Consider the following 19,453-nt stretch of genomic DNA (forward strand, 5'->3'; position numbering starts at 1 on the left):
TTCATGTGAACACACAACATAACTGGTTCATGTGAACACACAACATAACTGGTTCATGTGAACACACAATATTAACTTGTTCATGTGAACACACAACGTAACTGTAACATGTGAACACGCAATATAACCTTGGTCATGTGAACACACAATATTAACTTGGTCATGTGAACACACAATACTAAAATCTTTCATGTGAACGCAAGTTATACAAATTGATTATTTTTGAATACAAGTTAAACCCTTAACAATACCTACAATTAAAAAATGAATGAACAGTTAAATTTTATCAATATTAGTAGCTAATTTAGATTTTGTCAACAATGTAATAACGTATAATCACAAATTGATTGGGGATATATATTTATCAAGCATTAATTAATTTAGTTGTAACTGTAGTTATTAAGAATTAAGATAACTTCATCCAAAATATAATTCCTATTTTCCAAAAATATATATATTTTTTTTCAGTAGTATGTGTCGACGGGTACTGATTTCTGCTCACATTTGCGACCTTCCCACAATACATTTCACAAAGCACTGTAGTTCTGCCGGTGGCGAGCTCTTCAAATTTTTACAATAGACTATACAAACGAAAACAAAAGATCTCAATACAATTATTTACAGTTGCTTGGTCTCAGATGTACAAGGAACAGATTATACACAACTTGTCCCACCCCCTTCCCAACTTAACCCTACTCACTTACCCTTAACACCAAAATGATAAACAGAACCCAACATGCAGCTAACAAATGCCAACAATAGTTAGGATTATTAAGTTATAATGGCAGAAATTTTAATAAGAATAATCACAATAAATACTTATAACTTAGTAGTTGCACTACTATAATATAAGAGTCTGGTTAAGTGAGAGAAAAGTACAAATTCCAACTCTGGTGGAAGCTTAGCCCGCTTGAACGCAACAACTGGGGGCTGGGCTTACACCAGAAGACTGACCAACATAGATCATTCTGCACGACACTTACTCCAAATACTGGTGTTATGTCTGTATGTGCTACATACATTTCGTATTTCAACTGGCCTGTTTGCATATATGATTAAAATAATAATAATAACTAGTATCATTGATATTATCCAATAATTTATCAATATTAAAACTGCCCATTGAATTCTACTATTCTACAATCTTCATAATATTCACATTATCTACACACACCTTCACGCATCACACACCTGCCATACCAACACCATCATAAATCACAATTTTCAGAATTATACAATCTTTTTGTTACATACAAACATTGGCACAATACAAACAGCATTCCCTAGGTAGTAAATACCCCAAACTGAATCCAGGACCCTGCTTGGTAAATTCTACATATCATCTAACATTCAACAAAATTAAAATTATTAGTAAACTTCTTCGGATGCCAATGACATTGCGTCAGAAACAGCGCTAAGAAGTCAAAGGTCATGACTAGTGACGTAGAGTCATAATAGTTGTCATTTAAATCTGAGTAATTAAATAGTTTATACTTTTTCTTCACTATGAATTTATTTTCCTTTGAATTCAACTCGTTCACATATTATCCTCATGAAGAATGCTAAATAATACAGTATACTTAAATACCATGGGTTTGTACAATGTATGCTAAGGAATAAAATGCCCCTTCCTCCTACAACCACAGTACCAAGTACAAAATGCCTGTAACTGTACATGCCAAGCTACAACGATGACTCTATCATCCCTTCTCTGAGGTAGGTAGGTTTGTTACAGTATGCCGTGTCTAATTAAATTTTAATACCATTATTTTTAATACCATTTGGATGTAAATGTGTTTGTGGAGTGCCGAACTGTATTGACTTAAACGGAACCAAAATAGTAAGTATTCAAAGAATAACGTTTATGACTGAGCACGCAAACTTGTTCGATTGATTTTAGATAATCTTTAGAAACAAGACCGTATTATATTCTAGTGCCATTCGCAATACAGCATGAAAACAAAGAATATGAATATACCAAATTTGGAAATAATTGCCTTGTTGTTTTTCGTGGTAGTAGTAGTAGAATCTAATAATACATTATAAAGAGTATATTCACGCTAGATCCAGTTACAGAAAAAATAAAACCATTAAAAACTGAATGATTAAAAACGTAATTGTGATAACATAAAGTCACTTTCAATTTCAGTGTGAGCTCTGATTTGATATCTTTTTTTCCATCATTTCCTTATTAGGAATTTGTCTATACTGTAGTTTCTATTTCTGTTCAAATACAAAAAATAATCAACATTTTAAAATAATACAATGATAGTATGACGATATGTCTATGGTTGTATGAAATAAACAATGAATTAAAATAACAATATATTTACAGCAGCCTGTATCTCATATATCTTAAATACTCCTTTTTAAATAAAATCTGCAAAATTTTGGTTTGCCAACAACCTTCCTTTCCTAAGACACATAAACTTCATAGAATCTCACACTGAGGGCAGCATCAACATCTATGTCACCACTGAGGGCAGCATCGACATCTATGATGTCACCACTGAGGGCAGCATCGACATCTTTGATGTCACCACTGAGGGCAGCATCGACATTTATGATGTTACCACTGAGGGCAGCATCACCATCTATGTCACCACTGAGGGCAGCATCGACATCTATGATGTCACCACTGAGTGCAGCATCGACATCTATGTCACCACTGAGGGCAGCATCAACATCTATGTCACCACTGAGGGCAGCATCAACATCTATGTCACCACTGAGGGCAGCATCGACATCTACGATGTCACCACTGAGGGCAGCATCGACATCTATGTCACCACTGAGGGCAGGATCGACATCTATGATGTCACCACTGAGTGCAGCATCAACATCTATGATGCCACCACTGAGGGCAGCATCAACATCTATGATGTCATCACTGAGGGCAGCATACGATTCCACCTCTCTGTTCCAGATGTTGCAGTGCCACTGCCAGGCTACAATCCTTTATTACTTGTTAAGTATTTAGGCAGGACATGGCATTTCAGCAAGGGTTAGCCTGTTTCTTGTAATAATTTCTGTAGTAAACTGTTATTCCCTGTGGATTCATGTGAATCATTTTGTGATTGCTACAAAAATAAAAGAAAATATATTATTTAGTGAAAAATATGTATACAATAGTTGCTTAAAGATGTATTGTCCCTCAAAAACATAAAAAATGTTGATCCAGTTTTTGGTCAAAGTGAATAACTATTATGTGACATTAAAATGGCATATCCAGCAAAAAATTTGAAAATAAAAAATAAACCAATTTTATAGGGGGACAATATATCTGTAAGGTCTGTCTACACTATCAAATTAGTTTGAAAAAAAAAAGAATGTGATGTGCCCAAATATGGTAGTGATCAGAAAGTGAAATAATTCTACTCCTTACCTGTCTTTCAATAGAAGACTGATGAGAACTCTGAAGGCTTTGCAATTGACTCTCAGGTCGTATTCCCTGTAATTGATTCTTAAATAAATTTGTAACTCTCGTTTTTGCATCCGGTGCCTGCCCTGCATCTGCCATATTATAAAAATTGTAATATCGTTGTTTTGCTTCCTCACGGCACTGACTTTCAAGAGCGACTGCTACTGGCTCATTACCAGGAGGGGCGGCGGCAGCTGTACTGCCCTGTTTGACGTTTCCAGTCTGTTGAATTTCTGTGACAAAAATATTCATATATAAATTATAGTGCAAATTTTTCTGGCTGTTATACTTTTATCATTTTGTTTTAGCTGTTTATGCTTATTTTATTTTGTATCCCCATAGAGATCGAGTAACTGATACCCACAGCCAGTGGCGTAACACAGAGGCCTGATGCCCCTGGTTCAAAAACCTTAAGTGGCCCTGCAACGCTGGAGGCATTGAATGTTTTAAGCCCTTTTCGACATATTTTAAAGCCTATTGTTTCCTCTAGGCTCTGTTCAGAGGCCTTGGGTTTAGCCAGTGAGTGCTCATAGCCGTTGCGCTACTGCCCACAGCATTGTCATTTTTTGAGTAATTTGCATTTGGATTTTTATAAATTATAGTGTAAACGTAAACGTAATTTCTATTAATGTACATCAGGAGAATGATGCTAATTATTTTAACATACCTTGCTGTAGAAAGTTGATGGTCATATTTAGATCATCATCCATTGGTGTTGACGGTGTACCACCCATATTAAAGTTAGACGCGTTTGGATTCTTATTCTGATTCATAGAATTCATAAGGGCACCCCCTACTTGCGTCATCTGTAAAAATAAAGCAATTGATTATTTTCTAAGGCTTGCACCATTCATTGCGTCTTATGTACAACAAACTAGTTTGATGTAATATAGAAAGTTTAACACTTGATTTTGAGTCAAGCAATTTAAATCAATCTAAATGGCAACTTTATGTCAATGGCTACCACCAGATGTCTCTATGTAGACGGTTACCTGAACCAGTACCAGTACCAGTACTAAAGTCTTGGTTACTAAACTGCAATATTAAACACTTTAGTAGAAGATAAATGGCACTAAAAGAGAGTAGTTTATGCAAATATACCTGAGGGTTTAGTGAGTCGGTACTGTTCCTTCGAGGGTGCATTCTATTCATAGCTCCTGCATTCATGCCGCCATACATATCTGCAGATGACGGCTGTGAAGACATTGGACCAGAGAACATGTTTGCCTGCATTTGACCACCCGCCTGCTGATTCCAACGCATTTGATTCATTGCACCACCCATACCAGCGGCACCGCCCATACCAGCGGCACCGCCCATACCTCCAGCTCCGCCCATCTGACTTTGTACACGCATAGCATTTTGATTTTGTGGTACCATTGAGTTCGGGTTTCCGCGGAAGTTAGGAAAGTTGGAGTTGGTATTCATGTACTGATTTGATGCCATACTGGCATTGGCCATTCCTGATATTCCAGGATTTACGCCTGGATTTTGTCCCATAGTAGAAGGCGGAATGTTATGATTCAGACCCGACGTCGGGGCCATGGGCACCCCGGATTGCATGCCTCCACCTGGCTGCTGCATTCCACCTTGTGTTTGGATACCTCCTGGTGTAGCCATACCACCAGGCGTTTGTATTCCACCTGGAGTCTGCTGCATCCCACCTGGAGTCATTCCTCCTGAATTAGGCATTCCACCTGGAGTTTGCATATTAGAGTTTGGCATACTGCCAGCATTAGGCATTCCTGCGGGATTCTGCATTCCGGCTGGATTTTGCATCCCAGCATGTTGTGGATTCTGCATGCCACCCATCATATTAGGGTTTCCTTGCATGCGATTGTTCATAGAGTTTCCGTAAGGCATATTGACTTGCATTGGATCCTGGAACGGGAATGAATTTGGATTAGGTCCCATATTGCCTCCATATTGGTTTGAATTCATCATCTGGTTAAATGGCGGTAATCCATATTCTCCCGTTCGGTTTTGCTGCGCAAACATTTGATTGGTCATGCCTGCTTGACCTCTAACTCCCATCTGTCCGCCCATCTGTCCACCTGGCATCATTTGATTCATTTGATTGGCACCGGACATTGGTCTTCCTGGCATTGCTGGACCACCAAATCCAGATTTCTGTAACACAATTAAACTTAATTGTTACACATAACATTCTTTTTGTCCATAGGTTCCCAGATCAACTCGATTGTGCCCATCAACCAAAACCAACCTCATCAATGCTTAAAATTGTTTGACATGTTTGTGTAAAGCTCTGTCTACTCTATCAAACTTTATGTGACAAAAATGTGATGTGCCCATATATGGACATGATGATGTCATATCACTACCATATTTGGGCACATCACTACCATATATGGGCTCATCACACTTTTTTTGTCACACTAGTTTGATAGTGGAGATAGAACTTCATCAATTTTTCAAAAGGTCACTTGGTCGGGTTAAAATCAAATTGATCTGGTGCTCAAAAATAAAAATTGTAGAAAAAATTGTGTTTTGTTTGTGAATTTCTGGTATGTTTTATTTTATTACCAAATTATAAATAAACCTTATGACACGTGATAGTGAGATAGTGTTTATGCGGACGAACAGTACAGTATGTTTATGTATGCAGATGTATATGTGCAGATGTGTATACATGTAATGTGTGCATGCTTCTCAGGGCATTTATTTTAGATGTGATCCGTTCATAAGGTTTATCGCAAATAGCGTGCGCGATGTATGATGGGAAGGGTTTATGAGAAAACGTCACGACGCGTACGTATGTGATTTGTTTTTTTGTACGTACATGTTGTGACGTTTGCTCCCAAACCCTTCCCATCATCCATTGTGCAATGACGTTCCTTGCAAAATCAAGCTATTTGCGATAAACCATATTGGAACGGATCACTATTGTTTATGGTCAGTTTTGTTAGTATGGTTATAAGAAATCTTACGACTCCATCGGCGGTTAGTTTCTGGTTAGTGATTGCCCCTACTAAACATGTGGATATACCTGAATGCTAACATTAGGAGCACTTGCCGAGGGACTGAGCATGTCTCCAAGTTTTTCCGGGAAGTTGTGAGTGTCCATTCCTTGAAACATTCCATCCGTCTACGAAAACAAAATATGCATAAATGTTTAATGCATGGTGTAATAAAATGTTGATATAATGTCTATCAATTCTGAAAAGAACTGTTGAGTTTCTCGACGTTTCGATTAATATGCTTTGATCGTCCTCAGGAGTGAGAAAGTCTTCTGCTCTTCTATAGCTAGTTTCAATCCCTCCCACTGTGAACTTTTGTTTTTAGCTTTCACACCAATCCCACCCTATTCCGCTTATATTCCCGGTTTCCTGGACTTTCTGCATTATCACTCCTGAGGACGATCAAAGCATATTGATCGTAACATCGAGAAACTCAACAGTTCTTTTTAGAACTAATATACGTGGTGTACCGCAAACTTTATATCAACATAAATGTTTACTAACAACAGTCAAGATATAATAATTGTGACATTTGGAAGTCAAATTTGTCAAAATGGAGTAAATTTGAAGTCAATTAAGTTTATATGTTAACTATTATGTTCACATTTGCAAGTCAGATTTGGTGCAAGAAATTTTTTAGTGAATAAATGAAATAAAAAAAGAAGAAGAATCAAAAATGAATTAATGGATGCAGGCATGTCAACTTGGGTACTCGACCACAATTAAACTGCCAAATAGGAACTAAATCACACTAATATTTTGAATGTTAAAAGGAAAACTGTAGGTAGTTTTATAATTAATATCCAAGATGTGCATTAAAATATTACTGTAATGTAGTATAATGAACATTTGTTGTTGGCTATACTGTGGTATGGTTAACTCTGTCAATACTGGACTCTCGGAAAACTGGAAAAGCTCTCCCAATTTCCAGAAAAGCAGACTATTGTAAGCCAGCCCAAGGGGTGTCCGGTATTGGGAGAGTTGACTGTATACATATGTGACTTATAAACGCAGGACAATACAAGTGTTTATTATTTTTATAAAAATCAGTTATTAAAATTGTTTAAAATTATGTACAGCAATTAAAATCATCGGATTGATTCTGATAGAGCTTGGCACTAATAAAAACTTGGATTAGGAACAGGGACGGAGAAATAGCATGGAATAAAAGGAACCACAAACTATAAAATCACTACAATACGTGAATTGTTAAAGGCACTGGTTACACATTTACTTCAAAGGTGTGCAAAGCACTGAACTCATGATAGTAAACAACTAGGCGTACGTTGACCTTTGGGGTCATTGTTACTCGGTACACAAACAGTGCCACAGGGTAACAAAGCTATTCTTAAGTCTACACAACAGGGTTTCATTTGCTACAGTACAAGTCACTAAACAGATTACAATACAACTAACTACAGTAGTCAATAATAAAGTAAAAGAAAGCTTTACATTTGATGGTGTTTACCAGCAGATAAAGCAGAGTAGATAAAATGCTACTATACTATTCATCTGGCTCTACTTCTAAAGATGTTTAAAATTGTAAACATGTTTACCAGGCATGTTAACATGCACTTAAATAGAATTAATTAATTATTAAATTAATTAAAATAATACAAGTTTGCACATGTATAGATATATTATGCAGTCAATATGTTATATATTCATTTCAAGTTGAAATCTTTAATACGGAAGTTCTATTAAGGGGACACCTTCGGGACCCACCGAAGTGCAATAAGGGTACTGTATCTCGTGAATCCCGAATGTTTCTCCAGAATATAGATGCCCGTACTGTTAAACAAGTACTGTATATCGACTTATTTTTTATATTTGATAAACCTCATATATAGGCCAACAGCAAATTATCTATTTATTGTATTTTTCTAATAATATATGGTTGTGTTTATACCTGAGGAACTGTAAACCTCTGATAAGATTGTTGGTGGTGTAACATCTGTAACTTCTGTTGTTGTGTAAGACGCTGCTGGTGCGGTGTCATTCCTTGCATCTGCTGCTGCCTCATCAGCTGCTGTTGGCGTACCCAATCCCGTTGTTGCTGCTGTTGTTGTTGCTGCTGTTGCTGCTGCTGTTGTTGCTGCTGCTGCTGTTGTTGTTGCTGTTGGGTCTTCTTGCGTAGAAGATTTTGTCGTATTTGCGGTTTACTGTTATACATGTCGCCCGCACCAGCGCGCATTCCGTTGCCGGTGGCCGGTAACGACATTTGTTTTTGCAAGGTTGGTCTCTGTTGCATTACATTCATATTCATCATCTATTTAAAAAAAAAATTGTTACAAATAATAATACATTAATATTATATTTAACAAACTGTAAGTATAGGGAAGTTCTTCTAAAAATTTGATATAATTATAATATTTATGAACTTTTATACTATTAGTAGTAATAGATAATAAAAAAAAATAAAAACCAGAAACTCTGGATTTAATTGTAACTGTGTAAGGCACTTGGCTAAGAAAATTAATTAAAATTACAACATCCCTCTGAGATTATGACTATATCATCCTACTGCAGTTACCAGTGCATTAACGTTTGATTTTAGTTTGGTTCAACATAGCGGTTTAAAAAACAGTGTGTATGATTATCAAAATAATAATTACATAAACAGGTTACAAGGTAAACAAAATGAAATTACTGCAGTAAATGCAGTGGAAAATGACTTTTAAATTCCTTTACTGTACAAATTTATGATTGTTTGTTTACACCATACAAAGTTATTGTAGAAATAGAGCAGCAACTGATGATATAATTGATTTTTTTTTGTTTTGTTTATGAATGTTGTCTGGCAAGTATTTACTGTACATTTAAATGGTTACCAAACTGACAAACACCGCTTCTTTTGGTATATTATTGAATATTGTAAATGTAATTGTGAATAAAATAAGCGATGTTTTAGTAAGAAAACAAATATAGCACTGATATAACGAGAGTGGTAAACAGCTCAAGATTACCGAAAAAGTATTAAAGTATTGTGTCAGCGATGAGGGCAGGAAGTATTGTATGTTTGATGGGAATGAGATGGGAAAATGGAGGCAGTGTCAAGGCTGAAAAGCAATTAGCCCAGTCCTTCACAAACAGGATGTGTGACACATCTACAACTTCTTAATGATTTCCTAAGATCTTGTTTTTGATATTACCACCATTAACAAGCCAACACGGCATTACTACACGACTCGGTTTGCGCACGCCAATTAGTGAGTCGACTCATAGGTAATCGTTTGTGAACGAAGAGCTAATTTCATCAAGATTCGACTACTGTAGGCTTCGGAATGTAACGTAAGCCGGGGCAACTGATTACCGTGTTATCTGACATGGTCATTGAGCGGCAAGTGACAATCCAGGATATGTTCCAATATGAACTCAGCACTTTAAAATATATAGGGCATTAAAATTGTACTTATCCAACAGTACAGTAATGATACAATATCAAGACATTTTGGCTGTTTATATTAGCTATAGTTACGTGCTACCATGCAGTTGATTTAAAAAAAAAAAACTTTGCATAAAGCTTTTTCCCCAAATGTTGAGATCTGGTAAATGAAGCTTCGTATTATTATTATTATTAAATTATTTATTTCTTTATTATTGTTAATCTTATAATGATCACCATCACAAACAAAATGACTCAATCAAAGCCAAATTATTTAACAATTAACGAGAGGAGGAGCTTATCTTTTTAGGCTTTTCAGTCTTTGTTATCAATTGTTTTGAGAATGGTTTCATGATGGTTCCGAAACGTTGATCTTTTTTGTCATTAAATTTTATTTTAAAGTTATATAGTAAGCGTCTCTTAATTCTTATAATGTAAACTTTGGAAATTGGTAATGAGTTTACATGTATTTTAGTTCTTTTTATACTAACTAAATTATGATGGCACAGTATGCAAAACAATCAGATTCAATATCGACAGATAACGTAACAAGCGAAGAACGGCTTTATCTGACACAATCTATTGATTGTCCATTACTTTGGTTTTGTAAGCAAAAATGTACGATGTATGCTAAGTAACAACATGTGACACAACAGTATCAGCACGTCAGGTGGTTCATTCGAGAAAAAGGATTTAAGTAATTTCCTTGCTTCTCAGTCTTATTGTTCTATTATAGATATACGACTGTCTTTGTGGTTTTTATGAAATTTACAATTTGTAGAAAAGAAGATTCTTTTGAAGTCTTCAAACAGCAGGTGGATTATTATCTTTTTTAAATTTGATAATGTATTGAACATTCAAATAAACAGGGCATGATCTAAATTAATTTAAATAATGAGATTGCAACAATTTAAGAACAAACAGTTCTCTAACTGTAAATATATCTACAATTATTATACAGTGAGTCAACTCTCCCAATACCGAACACCCTTGGGCTGGACTCATTTGTCTGGTTTTCTGAAAAGTCTGGTAAATTCAGAATGTGTTTTTAATGGTAAAAACGAATTTTGGACCTTTTGGACCTAAAGAAAGTCTGGTTTAGCGAGAGTTTGTGGTTTACAGAGTCTGGTATTTGGGGGAGTTGATTGCATCTATTTTTTTAAAGGTGTAAATTGTGGTAATTAAATATTAACTAGTTATTTGAAAGCAGTAGAAACAGGCCCTTATTTGAAAGTGTAAAGCTCTGTCTACACTATCAAACTAGTGTGACAAAAAAAGTGTGATGTGCCCAAATATGGTAGTGATATCCCAAAATATGGTATTGATATGTCATCATCATGCCCATATATGGGAACATCACATTTTTTTTGTCACATAAAGTTTGATAGTGTAGACAGAGCAGAGTAAAGTAACATACTTGTGATGGTTGAGAAGTTGGAAATCTTGATTGCATCATGTGAACATTATTTTGTGGAGACAACATACTCCCCATTTGCTGTTGACCCTGCTGATGACCTTGCTGCGATTGCTGCACACCGCCGTAACCCATATTATTGCTGTGCACACCGTTGTTCGGTGTCTGCGTCACCTGTGGTCCCGTTTGATCGGCAGGATTAAAGATTGAGCTAAGCAAGTCGCCCTCATTTGGTTGCGAGTTGACTATGTTATCTAGACGTAGGGCAGGAGACATCTCTTCGTTGAATGGCATGTCGGAACCCATTATCCTCTCAAGCTGTTGCATAAAGACATCATCATCTGGTAATGTGTTACTACTACCAGAGTTATTCTGCGACATTCCCATGTTCTAAAGAAAAAAAGAAGAAGAAAAAATCATCATTGGATTAAGATACACCAGGGCTAAAGATTCACCTGCTTACTATTCATCTATCACATGATCTTTTAATTTGAACAATAATAGCATCAGGTTTGACAACAGTGCATTAGTGATCACTTTCATTGAAATTTATCAAATAACAATGTGCAGTCAACTATCCCACACTTGCAAGCCCAAAGCCAGAGACAGCCAAACGTTGTCTTGTATTATTAGGATGGCAGACTATATTATTCATAATCACATCTCACTGTTCTTATCTACTACATACAGTAGAACAATTAAGTTATCTTATTATTTAATATCAATTAAATCATTTGGTCAAAATGTTACAATAGTCAAATATAGGTAGCAGAAAAACTGCATAAAAATCCTTCACAGGAAAACAACATGTAAACATAAATTCCCTTTTGGGTTCTACTGTACCTATGTACAGTAATGAATATGGATCACGTGAGAACTGTTATGGAATAGATGACACTGACTAATATTTCTCAACTGAATATCTACGGCAGGTAGACATTTATCTTATTAATGGCACGTACTGTAGCAAGTAGCCAATAGCGAAACAAATTTATGTTTCTATAGCAAACAAAAATGATTAAAATTTAAATTAAGCCTATATTGTACAGTATCACATAAATAATGTTTCCAGACAATTTCAAAGCCTAATAAAATAGTCTTATGCCCTGTCTACACTATCAAACTATTTTGACAAAAAAAGTGTGATATGCCCAAATATGGTAGTGATATTACTACATTATCATGTCCATATATGGGCACATCACATTTTTTTTGGAAATCATGTTTAGTGTTTGCTGCCACAACCACATTCTATGCTCGTTTCGCGAAAAAAATATGTAGTACCATATATGACATAAATGTACCGCAAAAGCCATTTACAGTGGAGTCCACTCGTTATCTCATGGGCAACCATAGTAACAGAATTAATGGGAGAGTAAGGTAATATTATCTTTATTGAGACAAATGGACGATATTCAAAAGATGGTCAAATCAAACGATTAGCAATTACGTCCAATAATAAAACGGTCGCCTAAAAATCAGTATAGAAAATTAGAGAGAATGTTTACGTTTAAATTATGGGTTTATCAGGTAGATTTGTAGATTTAATCTGTGAGACAACATATCTTTAAAGATGAATTGTCAAAAAACACGAAAAATGAAGATTAATAAAATCAGACTTTAAATAGGCCATTTTGCAGTTTTAATAAAGTTATTTAAAAAAAAAAATTATTTCACTTATAAAAAGACAAAAGAAATGGTAATTTTAACCATAAATCAGACAGACAATTTAAGTATTTTTTTTCTTTAAAATACATTTTTTCGGGTAAATAATTTGTTTTTCCGATCCAGTTTTTGGTCAAAGTGAATAACGATTATGTGACATTAAAATGGCATATTCAACAAACAATTATTTTTTCAGGGGGTCAATACATCTTTAATAGCAAAGCATTTATATGTATAAATTGCTTTTATTTTTAAAACAGCGGACACCCTGGTTAAGCCAAACAATTGGAAAGTCTAGTTTATTAATCACCTGCAGATATATAAAATCTTTTAAGTTGTTATGTTACACTAAACAGATCTACACCATCTATTAACAAGTTATATAGTGTAACTTGTGCTTAAACTTTATCTTTCTGGCTTGAGCAATTTATATTTATCATGTACAGTACATACTAATTTTCTTACTGGTACCACTATTTTGTCTTATATCAAATTAGTATGCTTGGTAGCCATAATGAGTATTCTTCTACTATTTATAGTACAAGTAACTAGGTTACCAAAGCCATGTCAAAAAATCGAAATTTATAATAAATATTTTTTTCCTTAAATAAACACACCCCATCCGACATTTGTACACATGATTGAGTGGCCGAGCAGTCAAGACAGTGGAACTGTAATTACGTAGCCATAACGTTGGCAAGGGTTGGAGGTTCACACTCGCTCCATTGTTCTGGTGGTAGAACAAGTCTTCTTGGATAAGGACTATATATAAACCGTAGGTCCAGTGTACACATTTAGCTCATGTGCACTTCAAAGAACCTAGTACATCTTTCGAGACGAGCAGAGGGTTCCCTTGGTGTACTAGTACACACACAGCCACTTATCATAACTGGGCCCTCTGGAAGACCAGTATAAATAAGAAATTCAAAGTAAGGTTTGTAGTAGAATTAACTGACTATATGATCTATTATGATGATCTGTTAAGTTACAAAGCATTTTGATACAATTTTATATTGTATTTTATTAATACTTCTTGACGTTGTGATGGCAATTTAAATATTTTGTTTTACTATAGTATCCTTAAAGATATATTGTCCCCCTAAACTTTTTTTTTAATATGCCATTTTAATGTCACATAATAGTTATTCACTTTGACCAAAAACTGGATCGAAAACAAAAGAATTTACATGAAAAAATGTAATTTAAAGCAAAAAATACTTAAATTGTCTGTTAGACATGGTGAAATAATAATTTTTTGGGGTTTTTTTTTTAACAGAATTGAATAACTTTATTAAAACTGCAAAATGGCCGATTTAAAGTCTGATTTTATTAATCTTTATTTTTGTTTTTTTTGGGTACAATACATCTTTAAGTTAGTATAAATAGATAAAATATATCATAAATATTTGATTTTAATCATTTTAATTTTACTACAGTAACAATTCATAAAGCATTTCAATACATATTTGTTGAATTCATTCAATTTATCAATAAGGTTGAGTTTCTACACCAGACATAACTTTTTATAACCGCTGTTTTCTTTTCATAATAACTTTTTATCATTATACAACAATGGTTAATAAAACTTGATTAAGATCGAATAGTATGATTGAATTGTTCAATTTACAACTTACTTATTTTATTAAAAAAATATTCTTATATTTATTATATAACTTTTGATCTAGTAAAAAGCTGATCAATCGATATGTTACTATGTCATTTTGTTTCCCCTCAAGAATCTAAAAAAGAAACTCCTAAAAACTTGCACCTCACATACAATCAAATCAGCCCTAGTAGAATTGACTGAAAAAATAGATTTGTACATGATTTAATTTTAGCTTAAGTCAAATTCCACTCAGATTTAGCATAGAATCAGTTACCTAAATGACCTATGACAAGTAACTTATTTTACTAGAAATCTATGCCTTCTCAATCTTGTAGAAGTGGGTACAAACATGAAACATACTGTAGTGCTCACATTACTTGAAAATGTGCAAATCTAGAGCACTAAAGATGGCGGTCAATTGCTGAGTTATCATTTGACAGGTTGCAGCCAAGGGTGACTTAAGTTAGGTGTTAAAAGGGGATATATTGCCATTAGGCTAGGACAAGCAATGTGGTTCTTAGGAATGTTGTAGTATGTAATATAATGTCATAGTTTACATGTAGATGTCTGTCAACACTTCAGGATTATATCACCACACCACTTCAAAGTACTCAGTACTTTATCAGCTGACTATAGTAAACAAGGATTAATGCACATTGACACACTTAAAGGCAGGATTAATATACACCATCCTATTGTACATTAGTACAGGGAGATGTAAAATTATTATTGTTTTATATCTCACTGATTAGTAGGGACCTACAGTATTTCAATTAACTGGTTTTATATAACACCTAAATAAATTCCTGTCATTTGATTGGACGATTGTGGGTCACATGGCGTGCAATAGTACTCACTATTAAACGGTCGTTTTAATAGTATCTTATAAACATTTGTATAATATTGCATACCAAATCTTTTACGTCTTGCAATTTTTAGAGGCAATGGAAAATAATCATTCTTTATTTAACCTTTGGTGGTAAAAGATTATAGATTTCAATGTCTTTGGTCTTTATGCATTAGAAACACTACCCTTACTTATTTTAAACAGTCTTCAAACACTGGGTGCATTTACAACATTTTTAATGGCTGTCCATTTGGATTTAGCTGGGCTTAGGATGCCATAGTAGACTTGGAAAACTTGCAGAGTATACACAAGTCTTTGAGACAACAAATTTACTGTCATCTCTGTGACGTTTAGTTTTTGTAAATTGCAGACTTTTTGGGGTTTGAGGAGGTTATGATTCTCTGGTGCTAGCATCATATTCCGTGTTTAAAAATGTTGTAAGCACAGTCATTAGTTTTTTAGGTATTTGCCTGTTATTTTTATAATTGCCCCTGTGAAAAATTAAACACTTGTTTTCTATTGAAGTAAATTACTTTATTAAAACTGAAAAATGACCCAATCAAAAGTCTTATTTTATTAATCTTCAATTTTCATGTTTTCGGTGGACAATACATCTACAAATAAATGATTGTGTTTAATAATATATAAAAGAAAGTATGGGAAAGCAAACATAATTGAACCTACGACCATTGCTTTCAAAGCAGGCACTAAATGTACAGATAAAGATTACGTTATTTTCAAGTCTGTAAAAGTGTAAAGCCGCAGAGAATTTAAATAGAAATGGTTAGTCGTCAACTCTAATAAAACATATCATCTGATTAGTTCTCTTAAACGCATTAAACTATACAAAGTAGATATACGGAAATTATGCATGTAAACTACAACAAGGTTTCATGCCACATAATTGGCAAATAAAAATAGGCTCCAGTATAATTATGCTTGAGTTAATGAAGAATAGGAATAAAAATAGGCCTAAAGGATTTTAGAGATTTTTAAGAACCAGGGTTGGCATTTAACTAGCTTTGTGCTTAAGTCTAGATAGTTAATAAGTGCTTAAGTGAAAAAATTGAGGCTTTATCTATCAAAACATACGGAATGGATTTTGTCATCGAAGATTTAATTTTATTAATATTCTATTATTCATTTTACAAAACTGACTTTTAGCCAAAATGCTAGACAAAGTTACTATCTATCTACGATTAGTTATTTTCTGTAATAGTCGTAAAATCATAATTTTAATTTTATCACATTCATGATCTGTATCTCCCAATCAATAGGTTTAATGTTAATAAATTATGATGATTTCTGTCTATTACAAACGTCCATTCATGGTTGTATGTACTCAATACTCTCTCCAACATGACATTCCTTGGGGGATAGATGTGTTATACAGGTTTATCCGAGGTTTTATACCTGGCTATGTGTATCGGTATGTTTATCAAATAGTGCATCAAAACTACTACTATCATAGAGAATCTGAAATATAATCTTCTATTCTATAAAATATAATAAAACTATATCATTTCTTCTTTAAATAGCTATATAATAAAACAACATATTTAGTGGTTAAAGTATATAATAATAGATTAAATTGTAATATTCTCTGAATAGATTTTTCTCTTTATAATAATATTTTAATGTCTTTTCTTGCACAGACTAGTAAACATAGCAATGTTATTTCCATGAATAATTTCAACACGGATAAGTATGATGAGTTATTCCTTTCTTGGAATAGACATAAAAAGACAATTTCAAGAACTTTGTACACATTAGATCTTTCCTGGTACTAAAACCTACTGTACCTAATTGAATATTCTTAAAACAAAAATGTAAAATAATAATAGTACCACATCTAAATAGTTAACATTATTTGTTTCGTAATTTGATAATTATTTACCTAAAAACAGTAAATTAAAAAAAATTCAAAACAGAAGCCAATTGTTTGTTAGACAGATTTTTATTTAAATTTAACTGTTTATTTAGTATTTTTATTAAGTTAAGTTAAAATTTTTTTTTTAATGTTCAATCAAGTGAATTACATTATCAAAAACTACAAAATGGTTTGATCTTATTTTTTTCATGTTTGGGGATAATAGATCTTTAAATTGTATAATTATAACCTAATTAGTAATAAATATCAAATAAAAATACATTTAAAATTAAAAATTAATTTAAACATATTTAATCATATTTAATATTTTATTATCCTTTGTTGATATTCATATGATTCTCAGTGCTAGTGGATAATAAGCATAATCATTGATCATTTTAAGATTTTTGTCTCTGCATGTGTCTGTCATTCACGCATCCAACACTACCATCTGTGCTACTATTTAAATATTTGTATCAATATTACCGTATCACATACAAGCAGAGTAGTAAATTCTTATCACTAGATATACAGTACATCATGTGATGTTAGTAAAGTGACCAGAGGAGTAACACAATATTGAAAGAAAAAGACATGGAGAGTCATTGAAGATGCAAATAATTATTTTATAAATTTAGTTTTATTGCGCGATAATAAGATGACAAAGTTGATTAGAAATAATGTACTCTGAACACAACATCACTGAGTGAATGACAGGTCATTTCTTTGATTTTAATAATGCAAACATTGTAATAATCGGGTGACAAGCAAGAATTTTAAAATATGAAAGTTCTTTTAAAAGTACTATGGAACATTAATGTAATTACTACGGAAACTCAGCCTAATACGGACGTACGAAAATGGAGATAAAACTAAAGATAAATAGGCCTAAAATATGCAAGATTTTGTCTAAAATTATGGGAAATTCACAGAAACACACAATAATGGACAAATCATCGACCCGCACTACAAAAAGTCCTACTTCTAAGGTTTCTCTCTAATCGTACTAGCTTCATTGTCATGAGCTAGGCTAGGCCTAGTGACTGGTCTCTAGTTTGAAAGGAATTTCTAGGAAAAAGGAAGCTTCATTCGACCCTTGAAGCTTCCCTGGCTACAGGCTAGTAATGATGCTTTAATGGTAGAGTACTATGCTATATCAAAGCAACTACAGTGCAATTCTGTCCAATAAATCTCTTTTATCTTAACATTTTTACTTTAAAAAAAGGCTTTTTTAAAATATAATGTGAAAATGGTAAACTGTTTTATGGTATTAAGTTCTACACCAAACAACTGATGAAATACTTAGTCATTTACTTATGTAGACTGACACAAAACTTTATGAATTTTTAAAGAAAATACATTACTTTTCTTTTTAATAAAAAGATTTTGAACATTGAAAACTGGTAAATAAAAAGCTCTGTCATTGTACTGTATATGGCACACACCTATTACAGCTGTGTATTTTTGGTAGATCACTAATAAACCAGTATTGCACAGCCTCCCCAGGGAGCCTACCAAGCAGGCTCTTGGAATGTACTGCAAACTCCTATGATTGGTTACCTTGAAAATCTCAGGAGGCAACATGCAAGTTCTCATAAATTACCAGCTTGAAAACTGGCATAAAATGTAAGGATATACAAGAAAGATGGATGATACATTTGAAATCTTTAGTAGTAATGATTAGTTAATAGTATTCCACCAGACTTTTAAACTGCAGTTGAACTTTTAAAATATATTTTCGCATTTCAAGAAATGTTAAAGAAATAGGTTAAATAACAAACGCCCGTTCGAAAGTTAAAACAAAAGTATTCAATAGATCTTTCCACATATAAAAAGGGTTCTACTATGCTAAAATACCGATAAGCATAATGCATTCTATATTATAATAGCTTTAGCAAAAAACATTTAATTTAATATAAAGACTGTCAAACTATAGGGCTACAGTAGGTAGAAGACTGTCAAACTATAGGGCTACAGTAGGTAGAAGACTGTCAAACTATAGGGCTACAGTAGGTAGAAGACTGTCAAACTATAGGGCTACAGTAGGTAGAAGACTGTCAAACTATAGGGCTACAGTAGGTAGAAGACTGTCCAACTATAGGGCTAGGTGGAAGACTGTCAAACTATACAGCTAGGTGGAAGACTTTCAAACTATAGGGCTAAGTGGAAGACTGTCAAACTATACAGCTAGGTGGAAGACTTTCAAACTATAGGGCTAGGTGGAAGACTGTCAAATAATAGGACTAGGGGGTAAGATTGTCAAATAA

The 19,453-nt window shown here is 33.7% G+C and overlaps 1 protein-coding gene across 2 annotated transcripts in view; it reads right to left on the bottom strand.

Moving 5' to 3' along the window:
- The window catches only part of LOC144839922 (uncharacterized), a 60,416-nt gene that overhangs the window by 50 nt on the left and 40,913 nt on the right, over window positions 1-19,453 (bottom strand). The window contains exons 12-18 of one of the 2 annotated variants that reach the window (XR_013611803.1): window positions 11,202-11,588; window positions 8,309-8,668; window positions 6,429-6,527; window positions 4,523-5,551; window positions 4,089-4,227; window positions 3,386-3,654; window positions 50-3,080 (exon numbers count right to left, since the gene is read on the bottom strand). Coding sequence is in view for 1 of the 2 variants with exons in the window: in XM_078695502.1 (XP_078551628.1) it covers window positions 3,006-3,080; window positions 3,386-3,654; window positions 4,089-4,227; window positions 4,523-5,551; window positions 6,429-6,527; window positions 8,309-8,668; window positions 11,202-11,588 (2,358 nt within the window). In the remaining variant the exon portion in view is untranslated. Of the gene's footprint in view, window positions 1-5; window positions 3,081-3,385; window positions 3,655-4,088; window positions 4,228-4,522; window positions 5,552-6,428; window positions 6,528-8,308; window positions 8,669-11,201; window positions 11,589-19,453 lie in introns of those variants that run through there. The other variant, XM_078695502.1, reaches the window with a different exon arrangement.

The sequence above is a fragment of the Antedon bifida genome, chromosome 4, assembly GCF_963402885.1.
Source record: "Antedon bifida chromosome 4, ecAntBifi1.1, whole genome shotgun sequence".
Taxonomy (NCBI): Eukaryota; Metazoa; Echinodermata; class Crinoidea; order Comatulida; family Antedonidae; genus Antedon; species Antedon bifida.